This window comes from Alligator sinensis, unplaced genomic scaffold, assembly GCF_000455745.1.
Source record: "Alligator sinensis unplaced genomic scaffold, ASM45574v1 scaffold1273_1, whole genome shotgun sequence".
NCBI lineage: Eukaryota > Metazoa > Chordata > Crocodylia > Alligatoridae > Alligator > Alligator sinensis.
The window spans coordinates 585,686-607,190 of NW_005842653.1; the positions used below are offsets into that span (position 1 = coordinate 585,686).

General features: G+C 42.6%; 1 protein-coding gene across 2 annotated transcripts; it reads right to left on the minus strand.

Annotated features, from left to right (window-relative positions):
- Window positions 1-4,863: 4,863 nt before the first annotated feature.
- Window positions 4,864-21,231, minus strand: DNASE1L3 (deoxyribonuclease 1 like 3). Of its 2 annotated transcripts, none has more exons than XM_025215572.1 (8): window positions 21,000-21,231; window positions 16,773-16,861; window positions 15,453-15,545; window positions 14,634-14,746; window positions 12,459-12,571; window positions 10,411-10,568; window positions 7,154-7,250; window positions 4,864-5,639 (listed from the first exon to the last, which is right to left on the minus strand). In XM_025215572.1, the coding sequence occupies exons 1-8, from the start codon at window positions 21,129-21,131 to the stop codon at window positions 5,589-5,591; spliced, it is 846 nt and encodes a 281-aa protein (XP_025071357.1). In that variant the 5' UTR covers window positions 21,132-21,231; the 3' UTR covers window positions 4,864-5,588. The 2 variants fall into 2 exon arrangements, with proteins under 2 accessions (XP_025071357.1, XP_006033753.1); XM_006033691.3 differs by having other exon boundaries at window positions 4,864-6,120; window positions 21,000-21,230.
- Between the last annotated feature and the right edge of the window lie 274 nt (window positions 21,232-21,505).

The following is a 21,505-nucleotide window of genomic DNA, read 5'->3' on the forward strand; positions in this document are numbered from 1 at the left end:
GAATGGGGAGCAAGGGAGAGGGCATGTAAACACTCCCTGAAATCCATCTATCTTGATGGGCAAGTAGCTAGTCGTTTCAGAAATCTACTGGATACTAAAACATGGACTCAATATTGACATTGGGTTTATGGCACATTATAACCTGCCTGACATCTAATTTACCGGGTACCTGCCAAATCTGACCTCTTACATTCTTCTTTTCCCTCCCCTCCCCTCCCCTCCCCTATTTTTCTGCCCTTTGTCTTCCTAATTTTCAACTATCTCCTTTTTCATAGACAGCCTCTTTTTTACCTTGTATTACTATCACTGGACTGCCTCCCTTTTGCCTTTCCCCTCCCTGCTTTTTCTCCCCCTCCCCTTCCCTGTTTTACCTTTTGTCTTTCTAATTTCTACCCATGGGTGACTGGTGCTTCCTAATACTGGGGGGCACCAGTGGCTGATCGCCGACTGAGGGGTTCGGGGTGGAGAGGAAGCGGCATGCTTCTGTGCGTATCCCACCGCTGGGCAGGCTGGGCAGCAAGGCACATGGCACTGCCACACTGCTTCCAAAGGTGCGGAGCAGGCAGAGCCCAGCTTGCCTTGCAGCTGCAGCCCACCCTTGCCCTATGCAAAGATTGTGGGGGGGGGGGAGTGGGGTCATGTGCCCCCTTGGCTCCCCGGTCCCATGACCTGGCCTGGCCGGGGCTCCATTCACCGGGAACTGGGCTCTGACCAGGCCAGGTCATGGGGCAATCAGAGCCCAGTGGCTCATCCAGGGCCACAGCGCGTTGGAGCCAAGGGGTTGGGGGAATGTGCTGCCACTCCCCTGCAGTGAGCACAGTGGTGGGAGCCGCCGGGCTCCCCTGCCTCATGACCCGGCCCGACCGGGATCACATTCCTTGTGAATGGGGCCCCGGCCAGGCTGGGTCATTGGACAACCCCCACAGTATAGCAGGGGCAGGGGTGAATGATTCGGCCCTGCTCCACTCCCTCCTGCACTGTGGGGGTCTTGATCTCTTCCCCCTCCCACCCCAAACCCAGAAACTAAAGAAAGAAAGCTTACCTACCTGCCTGCTGTGTTGGGCTGGCTGTGAGCCTGGAGCGCCCCTCTCCCCTGCTGCAGCAGCCTGCGGCCAGGTTGCCCTGGCGTTTGAAGGGGCTGAGTCCCATTAGCCCCCCCTTTTTTCCCAATGGCTGATCACTGCTGCCGGCACTTCTCTCGGGGTCGGGGGGGCACGGCCAATCTCGGGGGGTTCACATGCAGCCGCGTGTACTCCCTACGCATCGCCAGCATTTCTACCTATTTACATTCTCACTGACATCCTGCCACAATTTCAGGTTCTCTCATTCCTTGGAGTCTCAGTACAGCAGAGACTCCCTATGTCTGAAGAAGGGTGTTTGTGCCCAAAAGCTTGCTAAGAACTTTTTTCTGGCTACTTGGTTGGTCTAATAAAAGATACTGCATCTGCTCAAAAAAAAAAACTTGCCTGCCTTGATTTCATTCCATCCAGGAAGAGCGCACACCAACTGCTGAAACTGCCTTAGCCTGACGAAGGGTTTTTGAACCCGAAAACTTGCTTAATAACTATTCTCCAACTATTTGGGTTGGTCTAATAAAAGATATCAAATTCACCCAAGGAACCTTGTCTGCCTATGTCCTTAGACCAACACGGCTACAACCTACAACTTTGATTCAACAAAGCACTTATGTATATATTTAAATGTAGCCATGTGAGCAATCACATCCTTACTCTGCAAAATGCATAAGTGTTTGCTTTATCTCACCTGCCTGAGAAACTGAAATGTGAAGGAGTTCCTTGTTGAAAACACTGTTGGTGACTTTCTGCTTTTAATTTTTTTTGCCATTGTCTTTGGCTCTGGCATTCAGTGTCACAACAGAGCCACTGTGATCACACCTCTAACTTTTGAGTGTGCATGTGGTGATGGAAAACCTGAGCCTGAAGCCTATCCATATTCGTCTTGATTCCTATTGATGCCAGTGGGATTTAGATTAGGCTTTTGTTTATGAGGTTTCTTTTTGGTGCTGCTCTTGCATCTCCAGTTTGTGTGTGTTGTGGGGAAGGAGGGTAGAGGGACATTGATAGCTGTGGGATGGCGGGAAGGGAAGTAGAAGAGTAAAGTGATAGCTTTTGAGATTATGCAGACTCTGAATTGTTTAAAATAACTTTTTGCTATAGGTAACTGGTCTGAAAATTGAAACAAATACAGAGGCAGATACATCAATGATAGAAGTCAAAGTTTAGAAATTAGCAGAGAATCTCTAAAACCAAAACACTGTCTGTATTGACGTAGCACTTACTCAGCTGTAAATCACAAAATGCACCACAAAGATGAGTAAGCCTGTTACACATGAGGTAACTTTGTACACAGAGGGGTATATGGGACCAATAGTGGCCTTAGGGGAGGGTAAACTGGGCAACCGCCCAGGACCCCACACTTTAGGGGGCCCCGAAATTTTGCAACAAATTTTTGGCAGGCTGAAGTTTTTGCAAGGAAGTGGCTCTATTTGCATTTTAACACTTGACTATTTATCAAATTCCCCCAAAGGATATTAAAAAGATCCACGATACGTAGGTCATTAAAATTAAGCCTCTAAGGGGCCCCAAATGACTCTCCTGCTGAGGGCCCCAACAACCCTAAGGCCATACCGCTACAATGTGGCATAACTGGGACTAGAATCCAGTTTGCCTGACTCCCACACTCATGCATAGTCCCTTCAATCAGAGGTGGCCCGTGTACATTTAGTCACATCTTTTAGCTCTCCACTGTGTACACCATGCACAGTTAAACACTGGTAGGTGCTCAGAACATAGGTCCGGCTAGAGTCCCTGGGGGATCTTGTATCAGTTTTTGTGCGTTACATTCTTTACTCTTTATGGACAACTATCAGGAGATTATCAGGCTTGAATGCCGTCTCCTGATCATGCTCCAGGGAGCATGAATCTTATTGCACCTCCATGCCGTATATTGTATCTATCTATTGCACCATCCCACCATGAGGTACGTGCATAAGCACAATTTTTCCCATATAATTGTTAGATGTCTGATCCTCCGGATAACTGCATCTAAAGAGTGATTTAAGGTAACTGTGTGTCTGGGGCCAAAATAATTACTTCAGTTGTATTTTTTCATATTTAAGATCAGGGCTACAGCTGAAGATTAAACATACAAGACATTTCAGTAAAATACTGTGACATTTTTGTGAGTACCTTAAAAAATCTGCCCATTTTTGTTATCAAAGCGATCCTCATTTCTTTGTACGTTACTTTCCGATAGTTGCCGAAAAGACAGGCATGAAGCCTGGAAATAGTGGTTGCTTTGTAAATAAAATATAGCTGGTATGAGCTAGCTGGTAGCATTTCTTAAAACTCACAGTGTGGATATTTGCTTTGTACTTGGCTTGGCTTTGTCTTTCGTGCACTATAACCAGGCAAGATGATGAAATTAGGAGCATGTCTGTATGATTGATTTAGTCTTAAAATAGTAGAGTGGGCTGTTGTTATAGCCATGAGGATCCAGGAAAAAATGATAGTCAAGGAATTTTGTGGGTGACTTATCTTTTATCAGACCAAGTGTACAGCTGGGAGGAACAAACATCTATGTCCCTCACAACTATACAGTTAGTCCAATAAAAGATATCACGAGGCTTAATGTGACGTATGAGGAATGCAGCCTCTTTAGTTCTGTGCTGGGCATGCATTGATATCTATGGTACACCTGTTTGCTGGTGCACTGCCAATGTGAATGCTTTATCTGCTTCCAGATGTAGCATGGGTAGAACAAATGCACTGTGCTTCACTGAGGTGCTCCCAGTGGGTCCTCTGCCTTATCTGTCATTTTAAAAATAATTCCTGCAGAACATCTCTTTTCCCACTAACTTTATCCATTATAAAGTTATTTTCTATCTTCAAATCCATTTTCCTTGTGGAATAAGCTTCTGCACAGACGCATCTTATCTTTTTAAACCGAGCATCTTGTTTGCCTTGTCCTTCCTTCTCATATTCTTTAATTCATTGTGTCAGGCATAACGTTTTTATACAAAGCTTGCTTGAGGGCAAGGATCTTTGTAGCATTAAACAAAATTATCCATTGCAATTTTAAAATGACCTGTTATGGAATTTGCTGCTACAAAGGTTTTGGGGGAAAAATGCAAATAAACTCTGTAAAAGCTAGAAGCAATCAAAGGGTTTTGAAATTACTAGGCTGTATTTGAAATGACAATGTTGCTTTATTAGGAAAGTCCACAGGAGACCTCTCCTGATCTGCAGTCACACCTGAGGTGCATGGAAGGAAAGATGAATGTAAGCCACAGGAAGAGTGATTGGCTTATGGTGAAGTGAGAACAAACGGGGCATTGTTACTTCCTGGCTACTTTCATGAAGAAAAGGGAAATAGATTTTTAAGATGTCATTTCTGTAATTCTGTGGGAGAAAATGACTTCCGCTTCTAATGCAGAACACCTCAAATGCAGAGAGCCTTTGATAAGTCTTAATTCAGCAGAAATGTGACAGCTATCACTGTACTGTCATGGACAGATTTTAACCCTGCTCCTTTCAAGGTCTCCAAAATATCATTCATGTTGTTTTTACTAATGTCAGCACTAATTATCCTGATCTCTGGAACTTGCCCAGAATAAGTCAGTCTTTCAGGGGACTAGGTATCTTGCTTAAAAGCTTAGATATCTAGGATAGCTTTAATTTATGAATAACTTTCACTGTCACTAATCAGAGTTATATATATCCAAGAAATAGGAATGGATGCATGAAATAAATGGGAAAGCATTCACAAAGAGAAGTTCTTCGTCTAAAAAAAAAAAAAAGTTCAGCTAAAAGATAATAAAATGAAGCAAGCAGGACTCGTGACAGAGGTGATCTCTTTTATTATACCAACAAGATTTTTGCAAAAAAAAATCTTTAATTGCAAGCTTTCGCATAAGGCAGCAGAGAGAAGATTGTAAAAGTTCATGTTTCATGGGAGAATTGAAGTTGTGGTAAAATCTCCTGTTTGGAAAAGTTAATTTTATATGCAGATTAGACAGAGAAAAGTTGGAATAATCTGTTTACCTTGAAGTTGTTTGTTGGTAAGCCCAACGTGTTTGGAGACCGATTCATTTTTACTTCACATGTTGAGTGATGGCTGAGTCAGAGCTGCAGGGCAGAACCTCAGATGGGGTAAATTGTTCTTGCTCCACTGAAGTCAGTACAGCTATGAAAATTCACACCAGCTGAGCAGCTGTCCGCAAGTGCAGAACAAGAGAATGCTGCCCTCCAAGCCCTAAGGAGAACTTGGCACTTAAATTTCTTGTTACTTAAATGGCTTCCAGAAATCAAAGCTCCAGAACAGAGGTTCTCAAACACGTTTGGCGTCATGTCCCCCTTTTAGTTTGTCATTCTGTTGCGCACCCCTCTGAAACCATACTATGGATAATAAAAAAGTAACCTTGTATGCCCCTACAACCACAGTGTAGCCTCTTCAAAATTCCAGAGAGATTTAAAGCTGTTCTTCATTTTTTCTTTTTTCTTCTTTTTCCCCATTTATATTTCCCCTTTTCTTTGTTACGCTTTCTCATCCTTTCCTCTTGCATACCTCTAGACATTTGCCTCCAGGGATGCATGTACCACAGTTTGAGAAACACGGATCTGGAATATTTAAGCATAGACTTCTCAGTCAACAACTTTACATGTAGAGTCATATGCAAGCATTTAATTTTACAATACCTCACTAAGGTTGTAGTCAGCTTGACTGGAATCCAGCACTGCTGATTTTAGTTCATTTATTTTTACTTAGCTTAAAATAGTTATAAAAACCCAAAGATTTCATTCATCTTCCTAGCTTTCGTGTTTAAACAAACGATATAGGAGTTGTTCAGTAAATACTGTATTTGGGAAGAAAAATTTAAGCGGAATTAAAAAAAAGTTAGCTCTGTTGTGCATGTTAGATTTTTGTTGATTTTCACGAGAAATATTAAGAAGATTCTAATATTAAGAAGATCCAATGCACTTATGATGAAAAGTGGTGATTCTTCCTTGCTGCTCTTTTCTTGGGCGCAAAAGATCGTGGGGAACTTCTGCTCATTTTCAGCTCAAACTCTATTGGAAAGTGGTCGCTCACTGCAAGAGCCTGGGAAGTTGAAAGAAAAAATGTAGTCATAGTATGTAGTATACAATATAGCTGCATTGTTGGATACCACTCTTGTCCCATGTAGTTATGTGATATGACTGTGCACTTTCCAGACTTGGCTCTAGAGGTGGTTACATTTCAATGGTGGGTGAAGTCAATGTATAAGTCTTATGAGTGTTCAGGAAGAAGGTGAAATCAATTTTATAAATAAAGTATTGTACAGCAACAGCGATATGAATGCTATTGTTCCTCTCATGCCGAGAGAAGTAGTTTGTTTAGTCTGAAGTGGGGCAGAAGGCAGTAGTGGATCCAGGAATGTGGCAAAGGGGGTGCAGCCGCACACCCTGTTGGCTGTGCTCTGCATGTTCACTGCCCTGTCAGCGCAGGCTCCAGCTGATCAGGGCAGGGTCTGGCTGGAGCCCTTGTTTTTCCATGCCTCTGGAGCTCAGGGATTGAACACTACTATTGTTCACCCTTCCCTTTCTTCCCCCTCCCCTCTGGACTCCAGAGCTACATAAAAGCAGGAGCCCTGGCCAGATCTCATGCTGACAGCTCACATGTGCAGTGCAGCCAAAGCAGGTGAAACTGTGCCACCCCACCTCTGGAACCACCCCTGGCAGAAGGCAGGGCAGGGTGGCACCTTAGAGACTCGCTTGTTCAGAGATATGCTAGTTTTCATGTGCAACAGCCCACTTCATCTGATGCTATGAATGGACTTGTGCTAAGTGACTCTAGGCTGAAAGTCTGGCGGGAGTGTGATCATTTGACCTCACCATTTAGAAAATTCCTCTCTCCCTTTCTCCAGTGTTTACTACTTCTAAGAGACAAAACAGTCACACACCTGCTGAAGCTGATGGTCCTCTCAGTGAACCAGCTGCACATGAAAACATTTTGGCATTGTGTGCGTGGAGAAGGAACCAATGTATTCAATGCATACCATCCAGCCATCAGAAATGGTCTTTGACCAGACCAATTCATTATTCAGTGCTGCAGAGGTGGTCTGTTAATGCAAAACCATGGAAGGATCACATACCTGTTCTTCAGTCAGATTAAAAGCATTCTGGAAATCAAAGATATGTGCAGAGCTTGGGACAACAGCGTTGATGAGCTGCTTTCCAGTGATCACGATTCTAAAGAAAGCAGAGAACCGTTTAGATGTGTCCATGCCAACCACACCTTCCTAGATATCTGTCTTTGGGTGTCTGCTTAGCAACACGTAACCAGGGCGATGGAGTAAATGGAAACAACACTCTCACCATTAACAACTTCTCTGCTGCACGTTCTCAGTCCCAGTGTCCTGCATAGATCTTCAAGGAATCCCTAGATGTGTATTACTTGGTAATGTTGCATTCATGCGGGAAACGGAGCTAAGTGGATCTCCTCCCCACACTAAGCACTGGGCAGAGTTGCCATTCCTCAGGATATTGCTGTGAGCCTCACCAGCTGTGGTGTTCTTATAAAAGCTCCAGCACCTGAGACATAGTGATCAATCATCGGGGAACTGCAGCTTTCGTTAAAGTATCATTCTTAGCCCTCGGGTTGTGGAGGAAAGCCTAGAAATGTGTCCTAAGTATGCCATAGAGGCTCACAAATCAGAAGGCAAAGGAAGAACAAACCCAAACTTTACATACAAAGACGCTGATTCCCCATTCCTATGGGAAGACTGGGGCTCATGTCCTTTGCAGAATCTGCTGCTCTTCCTCAAATTAAAGCCTTAGCCAGGTTCCTGACTGCTCAAAATTATGCCATTTATTAGACTCTAAAACCAATGTCCCCTTTCTCCCAGGAGAGCTCAATCTGTTAACAGAAGCTGCATTTGAATGACTGATAAACACGTAAGATATGATCTATTTATTGAACACCCACAAATATTGAAGGCCTTCACTATAGTTTTCCCCCTGCTCCAGACGCTGGTGGCCAGGCACTGGTGCAGCGACATCAATGCTGCCTCACTGAAGACGGGCAAAGATCTCTGTCTGACTTATATGAGGGTCTTAACATGTGTGTCGTGTGCAGCTACACCATATCTGGTGGCCAGCCGTGCAAATCCCCAGTATGGACAATGCCCAAGTCACTGGGAGTTTGTGTTGTTCTATAACGAGGCTGGTCCTATAATAGATATGTCATTGCACCACCATTCACTGCAGTTGTCATGAGGGTTGCATGGTCAAGAGAAAGTTTCTTTCACGGTTCTGTTGGCTGTAGGATTCCTGCCGCTGTGAATGAACCAGGAAATGTAGCTCTGACTGTATTGGCAAAAGTGATGACCCAGCTAGGGCTGTCTGAGCAAACAGATAGGAGTTCTGCGTTCTAGTGCCACAGGTTGCTTGCAAACACAGGGCTTTATTTAGAGCCAAATTGGATTTTGAACCTTTGCAGAGCTTCACTGGCTCTCTCTGCTTGTTGCTGATCTCTTGGAAACAAGGTTCAGGGATTTGTCAGAACCTAATCCAGAGTGATGGGAAGACACCGTGGATGCTGACATATGGAGGATGGACAAATTGCCTCCTCTGCAAGATGAATGCGAGCACTGAGGCTAGAGAGTGGTATTAAGGAATCAGCAGGGAGAATAGCCTACTCCAAACTGTTGTCCCATTTGGTGTCTGAGGTGAGAAAACGCACTCTTTTCTCATTGCTCTGTGTGTGTGTAGAGGAGGGGGGGAGCTTTGTGCACCTAAACACTCAGTCCTCAATCTCCCATTTGACAGGGTCCCCGCACATTTCTCTTTAATGGGACAGAAGAAAAAATAAACAATGCAGCAAACGTGATACAGTCTGCTTACAGAGGGGCTCCCGAGTCAGTTGTCTCCCTCTCCTCAGAGCTGCGCATCCACGTACAGCAAATCTATGCATCTGAATATTATCCTCCAAGTGGGATGATCCTGCCAAGAGCCCCACTCAACTGACATTGGCCCAATTACCTATGTGCAATGCTAGAGGGGGAACATCATGTAACCAATGAGTTTTCCTTTTTTGTGCCCCAGGGGGTGGAGGTGGGAGAAGGGCCACTGGCATATGACAAAATGCTCTGTGAATCAGGAGCCTTGTATAGCGTGCTGAGGTGTTGCTTATTTGGGATGGGCCGTTTGCTGTTTCTTTTTATGTAAGGGGAGAAAAGAGCACAGAGAAATTTTAGGAAGGTTGCTGGTTGTCTCTGGGATGCTTGGTTCAAACACCCATGGGCACAGCCTGCATGTGTTGTTCATGTTTTAGCCCCAAGCTGTGTCAGTCTATTTACTATTAGCTGGGTGATGCCAGGTAGACAGCTACTACATGCAGCAACCCCAGACCCATTGCCTGGCTCTCAGGGCACAGTGGAGTTGCTCCAGCTCGGCTCTGGATGGAGGCTACTGTCAAAAGAATAACTGGGCAATTCCAAGTTCCCCAATCTAGCTGGAAATACTCTGCTCATAGTGTCATTTGTGGTCGCATCAGCTACTGTGATTTTGGATTTAAATCACAGCAAAAGCCCAGCACTTAAAAGGGAAGCAATCATAGGGTCCCTAATTAGTTCTTTGGTCTTGGATCCTCAGACAGATTTAGACAGCAAATTTCTGATGATTTCATTGGGCATTAGGTACCTAAATGCTCTGAGGGCCAAAACCTTGGAGCCCAGTATTGAAAGATTTGTATTTAAACAAGCTATAATAATGTAGCAATCCAAAGCAGTAGTTTCAATGCATATATCACAGGACCTCAGGTATCTGAATCCCCTAAAGTCCCCCCTTGATAAAGGAAATCAAAAGAGTTAAGAGTTTTTAAGGCTGTATTTGCTAATGAGCAGGATGTTTATTGTCCATAAACCATTCTGTTTATCATAGGAGCATGGCTTGTCATCTGGAGCACTAGGAATCTTAGCCTTAAAGCAAAACCTGATTTTTGCATTTGTCATTTGAAAAGATAAGAGCAGTAGCCAAAATAAGGAGCTTATTGTAATTGTAGACCCTGAAAACCACTCATTATTGATCAGGTTGTCTTTGCAGGGGTGCCTTTCACTTAGTTAATGTTTGTTAAAGCTCTTTGAAGATGAAAACTGCTATATAATTGCCTGTTATTCATCTCAGTGTACGGGTGCTTCTAATGCTGGTTCTCTAGGAAACTGCTCACCAATGAAACCTGCACATTTCTTTGTACTTATGATTAAAAGGATTCTTATCACCCGCTCCAACTGAGCTCCGCATAACCTTTGAAGCCATAACACGCAGTATTTGAAAGGCATTGCCAGCATTCTGTGTAATCCCTTTAGGGGTTTTTTGAACAGGGAGCATGTCTCAAGTGAACTATTATTACCTGTCATATGGGCATCTTGTGCTCCCTTTAACTGTTGTGTCATTGTTGTCGCCAATTAACCACACAAATTCGGACTGAGTTTTCAGCCTGATGTCCTTCCAGTGTTTTTTTGCAACATAGCCACAGCCAGCATTGAAGTCCCCCATGAAGATAAAGTTCTGGAAAGCAGGATGGTAAGAGAAGCTAATGACATCATCAGCAATAAATCCTTAAAGATACTATTTAAAAATCTCAATAAAAACAGAGGTTTCTGAGTACAGAAATAAGAAGCATCAGGACCTTTGTATTAATATCACAGGGAATGTATCAGGTCATAGTCTTTCAAGATGTAACTTCAGTGATATCCATGGTATTCAGAAGGGGTATATTTTGGCCTAGTAGTAGCCTTTACATTGATTTAAAAAAGGAACATGATTGGGCTACTAGAATACAGAGAACTTCAGCAAATCGTAACTGTCTGAAGGCTGGTCAGATGAGATGGCTCCAAGCCAGATTTTTATCTCGACTCATTCATCTGACCAGGAATCAGTTCTAAACTTACCTGGCCATTTTTAGACCCAAATCTCCCCCAGAACTGGTACCTCTGGGACATTCAGATGCTAGATCCAAAACTCCAATTCAGTAACTCTAGGGAGCCAAGGTTAACATTTGTTGGTTTGGTTTGGCTTCATGTCATATCAGATTACTTGACAGTGTTCTTTAAATAATAGTTTTTTCGTGTTATTTGGGAAGCATGTGGATAGAGGATGGATGAGTACATATGCAAATGTGGACGTTTAGTTTAAAAAGAGAAAAAAATCCAGCAATCTAGTTAAGCTTCTGTATTTCATGGTAGAGGATATGAAAGGATTGCTTTAAAATATTATTTGAGTGTTTTGTTGTTTTTTTATGCCGGGGCTTTCCTTTGAGGAAGTTCTGTTTCTTTGCATGTAAGCACTGTGGTAAGGGGAGAACTGAAATGAAACCAGAACACCAAGCTTGGGAAAAGTTCTTTAAACTACTTGTTGGAGCCAAACTGTACAGTTTGTAATTGCTCCAAACAAAGTTTAAGGCGGCAGTTCTCATACCATGTCCACAAGATGATCAAAGTTCCTATGATGCCACTTAAATTTCCTCTCTAAACACAGGGGTGTAGCTTGTAGCCATGTTGGTCTAAGGACATAGGCAGACAAGGTTCTTTGGGTGAATCTGATATCTTTTATTAGACCAACTTAAATAGTTGGAAAACAATTATTAAGCAAGCTTTCAGGTTCAAAAACCCTTCGTCAGGCTGAGGAAGTTTCAGCAGTTGGTGTGTGCTCCTCCTGGATGGAATGAAAAGTAAAGATGCCAGAGGCTGGGCTGGTCTGCATGCAAGACAGGCAGTCAAGTGAAGATGTAGATTGAGCGGTCAATGGGAGAGAGAGGCTGGGTGGGGGAGAGAAGGGGGATGAATAGTAGAGAGGTCTGCCCTTTCTGGGCCCCTCACTCGATCTTCAGACAAACAGAAGGGAACTGTGATGTCTCTTGTAAACCTTCATGCAAATTTATCGCTTTACCCACATCAGGGAATTGCCATTTCAGTGTCTGTCAGTTCAGGTGCTGTGTGTCTTTGTGCAGATGCACAACCTTACATAAGATCATGGGCTCCTGCTCTCTCCAGGAAACCATGTTAGATAGTCCTGTTCATAAACTTATCCAGCGCCCTCTTGAAAGCAGTGGAGTTTCTGCACCACTACTCCAAGACTGCTCTACAGCTTCACTCTTCTGAGAGCTAGAAACCAGCCTAAGTTTGTTAACAGCCAATTTATGCCCCTTTTGTTATTGTAATTAAATAGCTGTTCTTCCTCTCTGGTGAGTACTCATAGAGAGGTGTTTGTCTTTGTGGAGAGAAATCAGGGGAGTCTGGCACAATCCACCTTTGAAAAACATACATACTACAGTTTCTTATTTCCCACATGCAGACAGGGAGTGAGTGGGCAATTTGGGCTTCACCCTTCTCTCTGCCTCAAGCCTATGTTTAGTATAAACCATTTAGGAGTGTATATTTGAACTTCAAGATGACTAACCTTAGATTTCCACTTCTGTTTCACAGCTAAATAGACATCGTAGAGTTCATCAATTTCTCGCACAGCTGTTTCGGGGGTCGTGTGCTGAGGGATTATCACAAAGTCTGTGACCGCTTCGAGGCAAAACAAAATAATAGGAAAAAAATCACTTCATAAAAGTTAGAAGACATTTAATCAAACACGTCAGAAAAAACCTGGATGAAATGGAAAAATAAGCATGTGCTCTTCTTTTAGAAAAAGGGAGTTTCTATTTGAAACAAAACAAAACAAAAACGCTTTATTCAAACAACTTTTTATGAGTATAGTTAAAGTAAGTCCTAATGATACTCCCATTAAGCAGCTTTTCTTGCGACCATGCATAGAACCTTGTGTCTCTTGGGGAAGCAAATCTAACCTTTAAAACTTTGAAACAATTTTTTTTTTATATTGTGAAATCTTATAAATGTGTAGGTGTAGGGATCATGTTAACAGTAAGCCTAGCAGATGTTCTACTAAGGCTTAATCCTATGTCATGCTGAGTGTTGTAGTCCTGTTCTAACAGTTTTAAAGCATGAATTCATCCCATTGCAGCTACTTGCATACAAAGAGCTTAGCTCCTGCACTAGTACAGGGGCGCTCAATGCCCGGATCCGGCCTGCAGCGCCATGTCATCTAGCCACAGTGGCACTGCTCCCTTGCTGCCAAGTCCATGGGGAGCCTTGGGCTCTGCATGCTGGATCCGGCACCCAGTCCCAGGGCTGGGTGGGGGTGGCACTGGGCCCCAGAACTCAATTTTGCTGGGGGGGGTTGGGAGGAGGCAGCACTACTCTCTGGGATCCTGGTGTGGAAGCGGGTGGCGCTGGCCCTCTGGTCCACAATCCTGGTACATGAGGGATAGCACCAGACCCCTGGGACCCAATTCTAGCACACAAGGGGTGATGCTGGACCTCCAGGGCTTGACTTGGCCCATAGATGGCCTGATCCAGCGTGTGGCCAGGATCTGGGCCACTCCTCTGGCCCACGGGGCTAAAAGGTTGAGGACCTGCATTCTGGTCAAGCATTCTGCTGGGTCAGGGCCAGAATGCTCGGTACGTAATGCTGGGATCGGCCACCTACAGCCTGCAAACTACATCTGACCCACCAAACAACAGCATCTGGCTCAGGACACCAGCAGTGGGACTGGAAAAAATGACAACAGGGTTGGACAAATGCTTCAGCAGTAAATTAGTGGGTGGAAGAAACAGTGGTGGCTGGATCATGAGCGATGGCCTGACTTTTGACTGAGCTGTGTTATTTGGGCTGCCACTTCTAACAGGTTGCTTACCCCTGACTTCATGCAATCGAACTTTAAGAGTCCACCTGTTAGACTTCCTTTTGACATGACTGTGATCAGTAATATACCACATGTTGCATGTTTGAAGGTTTCACCTCATAGGAAAAAAAAACCCCCCACTGTCTGCTTTTCTTTTAGCTGAAAAATATCCAATGCGGAGGTGAAATGGCTTCTTCCAAGGACCTATTTATTAACAGCACTATTGCACACGCTCTCCCATTGCTATCACCTTTCTCTAGATGATATATGATGTCAGCATGGTTTGTGGTGCTGGTCACATGAGAAGCTGAGCGCCCTACAGAAAATCAGTAACTATACTAGCTTGTATTGCTGTATCAGCAGCAGTCAAAGCACATTTGTATCATAACATCAGCGCAAACCTGGAGACACGGATCTAGATTGTATTTCTGAAGAAATCAATGATGAGCAACCTTTTACTTTTCTGTCTCTGATTAGGGGAACTAGAGCCAATTCTGAGAAGTCCCGAGTACCTGTTGATTTCTGGTGAGAAATGAGTGCCCTGTATGTTACAGGACCAGGTTTTTCAGGTGAACTGTTTGCTATGAGAGAGGTCTTTTGAAATAAGATTTCTGACACTTTCATCTGTCCTGTACCATGCATATGGCCTAGTAGAGGGGGTGAAACTTCCTTTCCAATTTGCAATTTTTTGACACTCCTACGATTAAAATGACTTCTAAATGTCAAGGTCTGTTTGCGATGAAGCTACTATGTCCATGAACATCCTCCTTGCAGTTTCTACAGCAAGCTAACCGACCCCATGACATCCTGCTTATAGTGAAACTCAGTGTTACTCGCTGTTTTCCCCTTTTATTTATCAAAATTAGCTCTTGGTGATATCTTACCACTTCTTGGAGCCTGGAACCAGACAACAAAGGGTTCTCTAGAAAAAGCATCTTCATCCCCAGGCTGACGGTCAGGATACTGATAGGTTTGCTTCACTGATACCAGTTTTGGTCTGCAACACAATAGGATCCATAAATAGAATATTACGTATTGCTCTTACTGACAGCTCGCTCAGGTTTGTTTCTGTAGTCAGTGATTTTCTTGGTAGTGGTAGAAGTTACATTATATTACATTTGTGAAGACCTTACAAAATATCAGTATGGTAGGTAGTCTGAATAAGAGCATGCTTCAACATCAGCTGTGATTCCTAGATCAAGTAGTTAGCATTTGCTTTGCATCCAAAGATTGAGGCTTGGTAAAAATAATAGTTGCAAAAACTGAGGTCAATCCCAAATCTAGGCAAGGACTAATTCCATAAATGCAGAATAGGAATCTGCTGTTTTGGGGTTTTTTTTGCCTGAAGCTGTTGGTTTGGATGAATGATTATCACCATATTGGTGCATGTGGGGAACCAGAAGATGAAATCCTAACCCTGTTTGAAGCCAGTGAAAAAGTTGCTATTGGCTTCAGTGGGGCCAGGAGTTTACCTGGTCTCTAAACAGCCAGGATCCAATCCAGGTAGGGCTTTGTGTCAAGATCATAAGCCTGATTGATATTTGGGCATGAAAGGGAAGCCAGTGCAGTCATGTGAGAGTTGGCATACCAGACTCTCCGGTACTGACATTGCTAAGACAACATACGGCTCTATTCTACACTAGTTTGTAATCACCATGGTGTAGGTACAGTTTGCAAAAGGAAACGGTAGAGAATTCACTTACCTATAGATGAAAGCATATTGTTCCTTATAGGTTTTTCTTCCTAATCGTTCACTGATCACATATTTGAATTCTTTTTCTGTTCCTTTTGAGAGACTAAAAAGAGAATATTTAAGTGGATGTCTCTGTATATAACAATTAGGTTTCCATTTAAATTTACATGAGTGAACATGTACAAGGGTCAGAAAAAGTGACTTCTTGTGGTGGGTTACAGAGATAAGAGGCTGACAATTGTATATTGTATTGTGTGGTATATTCACTCAATGTTTTCCTTATAAAACTTTCATTCCGCTCTTTTTGACCTTGAGCTTGTACCAGGCTATTTGTTCTTTTTCCATATCACATTTCTATTCAGTTTTACATTATTTTTTTCCAGAACAGTAAGTAATGGGTGCATCATTTTAATTTCAATATTATCTTTATCTTGCAAAGTCGTTTTGTATTAATAGTACTACCTTTTTCTGTGTCAGTTTATCAATTAACTTTTTCAAAGCCCACTTTAATCAGACATTTATGTCCAAGATGGTATGTGAATTTGTGCTAGATGTCTTCAATAAGATAATTAGGGGCATGGAACACTTTCTTGTGAAGAGGGTTTGAAAAGATCGGGACCCTTTGCCTTGGAAAGGAGTAAAAAAGACACCTCATAGTAAAAATCTATAAAATAATGCAGGTGGTAGAGAAAGTAAGTTGGAAGCCTTTTATCTCCCCGTCTCATAGTTTCTGGGTTTTTGGCTGTAGCCATGTTGGTCTAAGGACATAGGCAGGCAAGGTTCTTTGAGCAGCTGTGTGATCTCTTTTATTACCCAGTTGGTCTAATAAAAGATATCACATCTACTCAAAGAACCTAGTTTGATATTTAAGGTGGAAAAGTTCAAAATTGACAAATAGAAATATTTTTTTTGCAGGATGTATAATTAGATTGTGGAACTCATTGCCATTGGATGGAACTGAGGCCAAAAACCAGCATGAGTTGAAGAAGGATTGTATTTTTTATGTAAACAGTGGGAACATGCAGAGGTATAATAGCTAAGGCTAATGGGCTAAATTTAGGAAGTGAGAGAGAACCTTGTTAAGGCTTCAGTCTCTGATTTCTAGGGATTAGTTTTGATGGAAATTCTTTGGGGCCAGATTACTGCCTGCTGTAGGCTTCTCACACCTTTCTCTGAAACAGCTGGCACCGACTTCCTTCAAGGGTACTGCGCTATATGAAGCACGGTTCTGACCCAGTATGGCAATTCCTATTTGTCTCTGTTTTCCTGCCAGTTCTCATGACTTTATGGCCTTGCTTATGTGTTTGTGTACTTGAGTAGTTCACCTTACCTGTTAAGCTTCTCCATTAAAAAAGGGCATGTTTTGTTTTGGGTGTCCTTTATTTCCATCACTAGCATGATGTCACAGCGAGAAATAACCTGCAATAGGAAAGGGCAAAGGACATATAGCAGGATTGCATTAAGGGTGCATGGAAGGACTGGAAATTTAAAAAGAGACAGAGCAAAGCAAGCACTGAAAACCAATGGTCATGATAAGGTGGAAATGCCCGTTGTGAGACTATCTTGCAGGTGATTGGGGTGGGGATGTAGATGGAGAGAGAACATGACTGTAGTGTTAGCTACTGAAGGCAAAGGGAGTGTCCTTTCTTTCCAAGCTGGGTGGTTGCCCCATGTAGCTCATTCTTCTTTGAAAACTTTTATGAACCATTCAGAAAATCCTTGAGGATGTGAACAAACTCTGCCTCTGGTGAGAGAACTGTTTGTTTTCCCCAGCTGGTGCTTCTGCAGATCAGCTGATGCTATTTTTGTCTGTCTTCATCATCTTGTGGCTTTAGCTTGTCCACTCTCCTTTAGGCCCAGGAGCACCTTACCAAATAACTTTGCTCACTAGGGCTAGGATTCAAAAGGATGGTTATGCATTCTAGTTCCTAATTTGTGCTTATGAAGCCCCAACCATATCTGTGCTTAGTTGTTCCTTCTCATGTCCACACTTGAAAGTATCTAGCTAGGTACTGGGGCACTTAACTACTGCACATGCCCATAATATTCACCATTCTGACTGAGGTCCATGGGGGCACATGTGCAGTAAGCTAAAGTCATTTTTGCATTTAATAATGGGATCCATGAGTGCGTAAGGGACCTTGTTGGCCCATTTTCCTACCTGCATTTTGAGAACAGCCATATCCACATCTTGACTCTTTCACTGCAATGCTTACCAGAATGTCATTGGTTCCTTTGCCCTCACCCCTCCCGTAGACTTGTCTATAAATATATGGCTTGTTTTCTTCCAGCAAATGTTGCTGTCTCATGTTGGCTTCTGTGCTCTGACTCTCTTAGGATGTCATTGGTTGGCTTCTTCTACAGGTAACTTTGGTTTAGCTAACTATAGAAGGCTGCTGTCAGATATCCAGCAAGGACGCCTGATAAAAGCATAATTTTGGCTAACATTTTTGGCAGTTTCTAAAAGTGATCCATTATTCATTGCAATGTATGAACAAATAAGGTATTTTATTGCCCTGTGTTGGCAGGGAATCGTGCTGCCTGAGTGCCTGTCTGGCCTCTTCTGTTTTGATGTTTTCCTATATAGGCAACTGACTTATTTGGGGTATTAAACCCTCTCTCCCATGTCATTTCAAACTGAGGGAATTTAAAAACAAATGTATAACTGCCATTAGCAAGGACAAAATACATGACGTTTCTTCTCGGCGAGTAACTTTCAACAACAAAACAGATCATACAAACATAAAGGCTCACAGCTAAGTCTCAGCCGCACTCATGGTCATAGTGACTTGCAAACGACACGTCATTTCCCTTATTCTCAACTTGGAATTGATGTGCCCCTGCCTACGAGGGTGTTTGTTACACCCGCAGCCTGTCGGCAGCACGCAGGTCAAGGCTGCAGGGAACTACAGAAGTGCTACCTAGTCCCAGAACAGGACTGAGTCCTGGACACACATCCCTCTTCCACATTTCCTGGTGGCTGGCCTCTTCCTGCATGGCCTGTTAGCTGGTGTGAATCTCTGTGGGATGCACTCGGTATTTCTATCCAAGTCATGGGGATCTGGGATGCATAAGTCTTCCTGAATTCTGCCTGTGGAGCCACATAGATTTCATAGATTTCATAGACATTAGGGCTGGAAGGGACCTCGGAAGATCATCGAGTCCAGCCCTCTGTCCCAGGGGCAGGAAGTCATATAGGGTCACAGGATCCCAGCAAGATAAACGTTCAATTGACTCTTAAAGGAATCCAGAGTAGATACTTAGATTTTGGATGCAGCAGTGTCCAATGTTGTCACAAATAGGAGCCTTAATGCATCAGAGCCAGTTTCTGCTGCAGTCAATAGGAGTCTTTCCACTGACTTCAGAGAAAGCTGGATTGGGCTCCTAAGAAACATCACTGGCCTCTTGGGACTGATGGCATGGAAAAAGTTAAACATGTGTGTGTCTGCAAAAGAAGACCCTTGGAATAAAAGCTGTTTGGAACAGACACTGACTCCTCTTGGTTTGGACAAGCGCCTAGTAAACTCTGGATGCAATCACTAGTTAATGTAAACATAATATCTATTTTTTTGGGTGGACAGCTTTGTCAGGCACACGGAGAGATTCTTCCAGGGACTTTTCTAGAATTTTTTTTCCCCTCACATGTGATTATCATGTGTGTGGGACTAATCATATGCGACTATGCAGTTATATATTTTAAATGTAAATATGCTAGACCCAAAGCTGGACTTACAGACCATATAGCACATGCCATTGCTAAACAATCAGGTGCAACAGTGTGCTTAGAGGTATGGAAAGGCTCATTTCAATGGTTCTTTACTTTTTTCAAAGTGGCTTAAATATAAGAACACCCCCCACCCCTTGCCTCATCGGGTAGAGGAGCTGCAAGGCAGTTATAACTAATGTCAGCTTGTACCTACCCCTTTCTCCCCGTACGTCTTCCTTCTACTTTCCTATGCACTAATCATCACTCACTTCCCCTTATACTCTATGCTGTCCTTTCACTGCATAGTTAGTTCATAAAGGTGCATATCTACCCTGCCTTCATCTTGTAACCCCTACATAAGATGATCAGAGTGATAGCCTTCCCACCCACAGATGCTCCCAGCTTGTCCTCTACAGCTATAGAACTGGATGAAGACTGCACAGTCTGGATGCCATACCATTCGGGGTTTCCCATGCACTAGGGAAATCCCTAGCTGTCCAGTTCAGGCACCATTAGGGCTGCTGTGTGTTGCAGGACCATCAAAAACCAAGTTCTTCTTCATATTTTCAGTAGATATTTTACATATGGAAAGGGATGTGTTGCCCTCAGTAGGAAACCTAAATGAGGTATAATGTTATGCCAGGATAACTGGAAATGATACAATTTCAGGAGAACTCAAAATAGCAACAACTAAAGTAAGTTCAGTGTAAATCACTTCTGGTTTAATGGAAGCAGTGGGCACAGGACAAAGTGGAAACACAGACTTCAAACTGGTTTTCAAGAAAAAGTGTCTCCATTTCAGGTACTATTTGAAGAGAGAAGAACACTAATAAATGGCCTGATCCTCTAAATGTGTACTCATCTAAAACAGTCCCATGTGGATTTCTTGGATGAACAAGTTGTGCAGTGGGTATAAAGCTACCATTCATAGTTGTAACCCTTCATCAGATGAGTCCGGTGCACAATTAAAGAACATTACACATAAGAACCTTTTACTTGCAGAGGTGCTAATCCTGATAAGATAACATAAGACACATCCACTTACAAAAAATTGTGAGTAATGTTTGCCCAATTCTGTTCATGAAGGCTTTAATGTATATATTAAATACTTTTAAATTATATTGTTGCTGATAAGAATAAATGTGTACATTCATGCTACTACAGCTACAAATTCAGCCACTGTAACATCTTTAGATGTTAGAATCTTTGAAGTAACAGATCCATAATTTTAATCAAATTGACAGCTGCAGGATTTATCTTTCAGATTATTCTGTAACCTTCTAAAAACATTGTCTCTTTCAAGAAATGCATTGAAAAAGTGGTAATGCAACTTCCTTTGAGAGAGGTTAGAAATCAGGGTTTTGACTTATAAATCGGTGTTCTTGTACTGATCATTTATGAAGAAGTTTTAATAAGTAGGTTATACTGTCCAGCTAACAGAAGTATCATGCAATGATGATTTTTCTTAATGAGACAGAGGCACTTCAGATTTACCATTAAAGAAATAAGACTAATGATCAAACTAAATGAAAGCTTTCTAAGTAAAAAACCAAAACAAAACTATTTTCCTTGCACATTGTACAGTCAGACTCTTTCATCATAGTTCTAAATTTCCAAAGGAAACTATCTAGAATTTTTATATTTAGATTAGCTCGCAACTAAAACTTGCCAACCAGACATTTTTGGTCTACAGATATATTTTTACTACTAGCTGTACAAAATGTTTTGTAATGCTTGGGCATCTATTATTTTGCAATTCAACCATGCAGAAATAAAATAAGCCTCAAGATGAATTAGATAAAAGTCCTCAAAGAGTTTAAAGTTTACCAAATCCAGGAGCAGTGAACGTACCTTTACAATGACATCTACGACTTCAGGTATGGCTCTTTTTGCTTCTCCAAAAGTCCTCACATTGAAGGAGCAGATTTTTATGCTCAGAGTTGCATTGCAAAAGAAGAGCAACACAAAAAAGATGCCCAACATCTTTAAACCTTGGCCAAAAGTGAGCGGGTGCAGTCTCCTTGTGTGTGTGTGTGTGTGTTTGTGCGTGCGTGTGGAATCCTGTTTCCAGAGCTGAGGCTGCTATTTAAATTAAGTTAACCGCAGGGATCACAAACCACTTAACAAAAATTACCGACTTCCTCCTTTTTTATTTATTTCTTTGTGCTGGGCCAGGGAACGATGAGAAATTGAACTTTTGCCTCAAGGGATCACCAGAAGCTTGAAGCCAACTTCCCCAATCTGGAGGGGTTGCTCTTTCACTTTGAAACACAGCATCCTGTCCCTAGGCTTACATAAAATGTTACTGATATTAGTATTACTTTAATTGAAATATCAGTCCCAGTATGCTGGAAGCT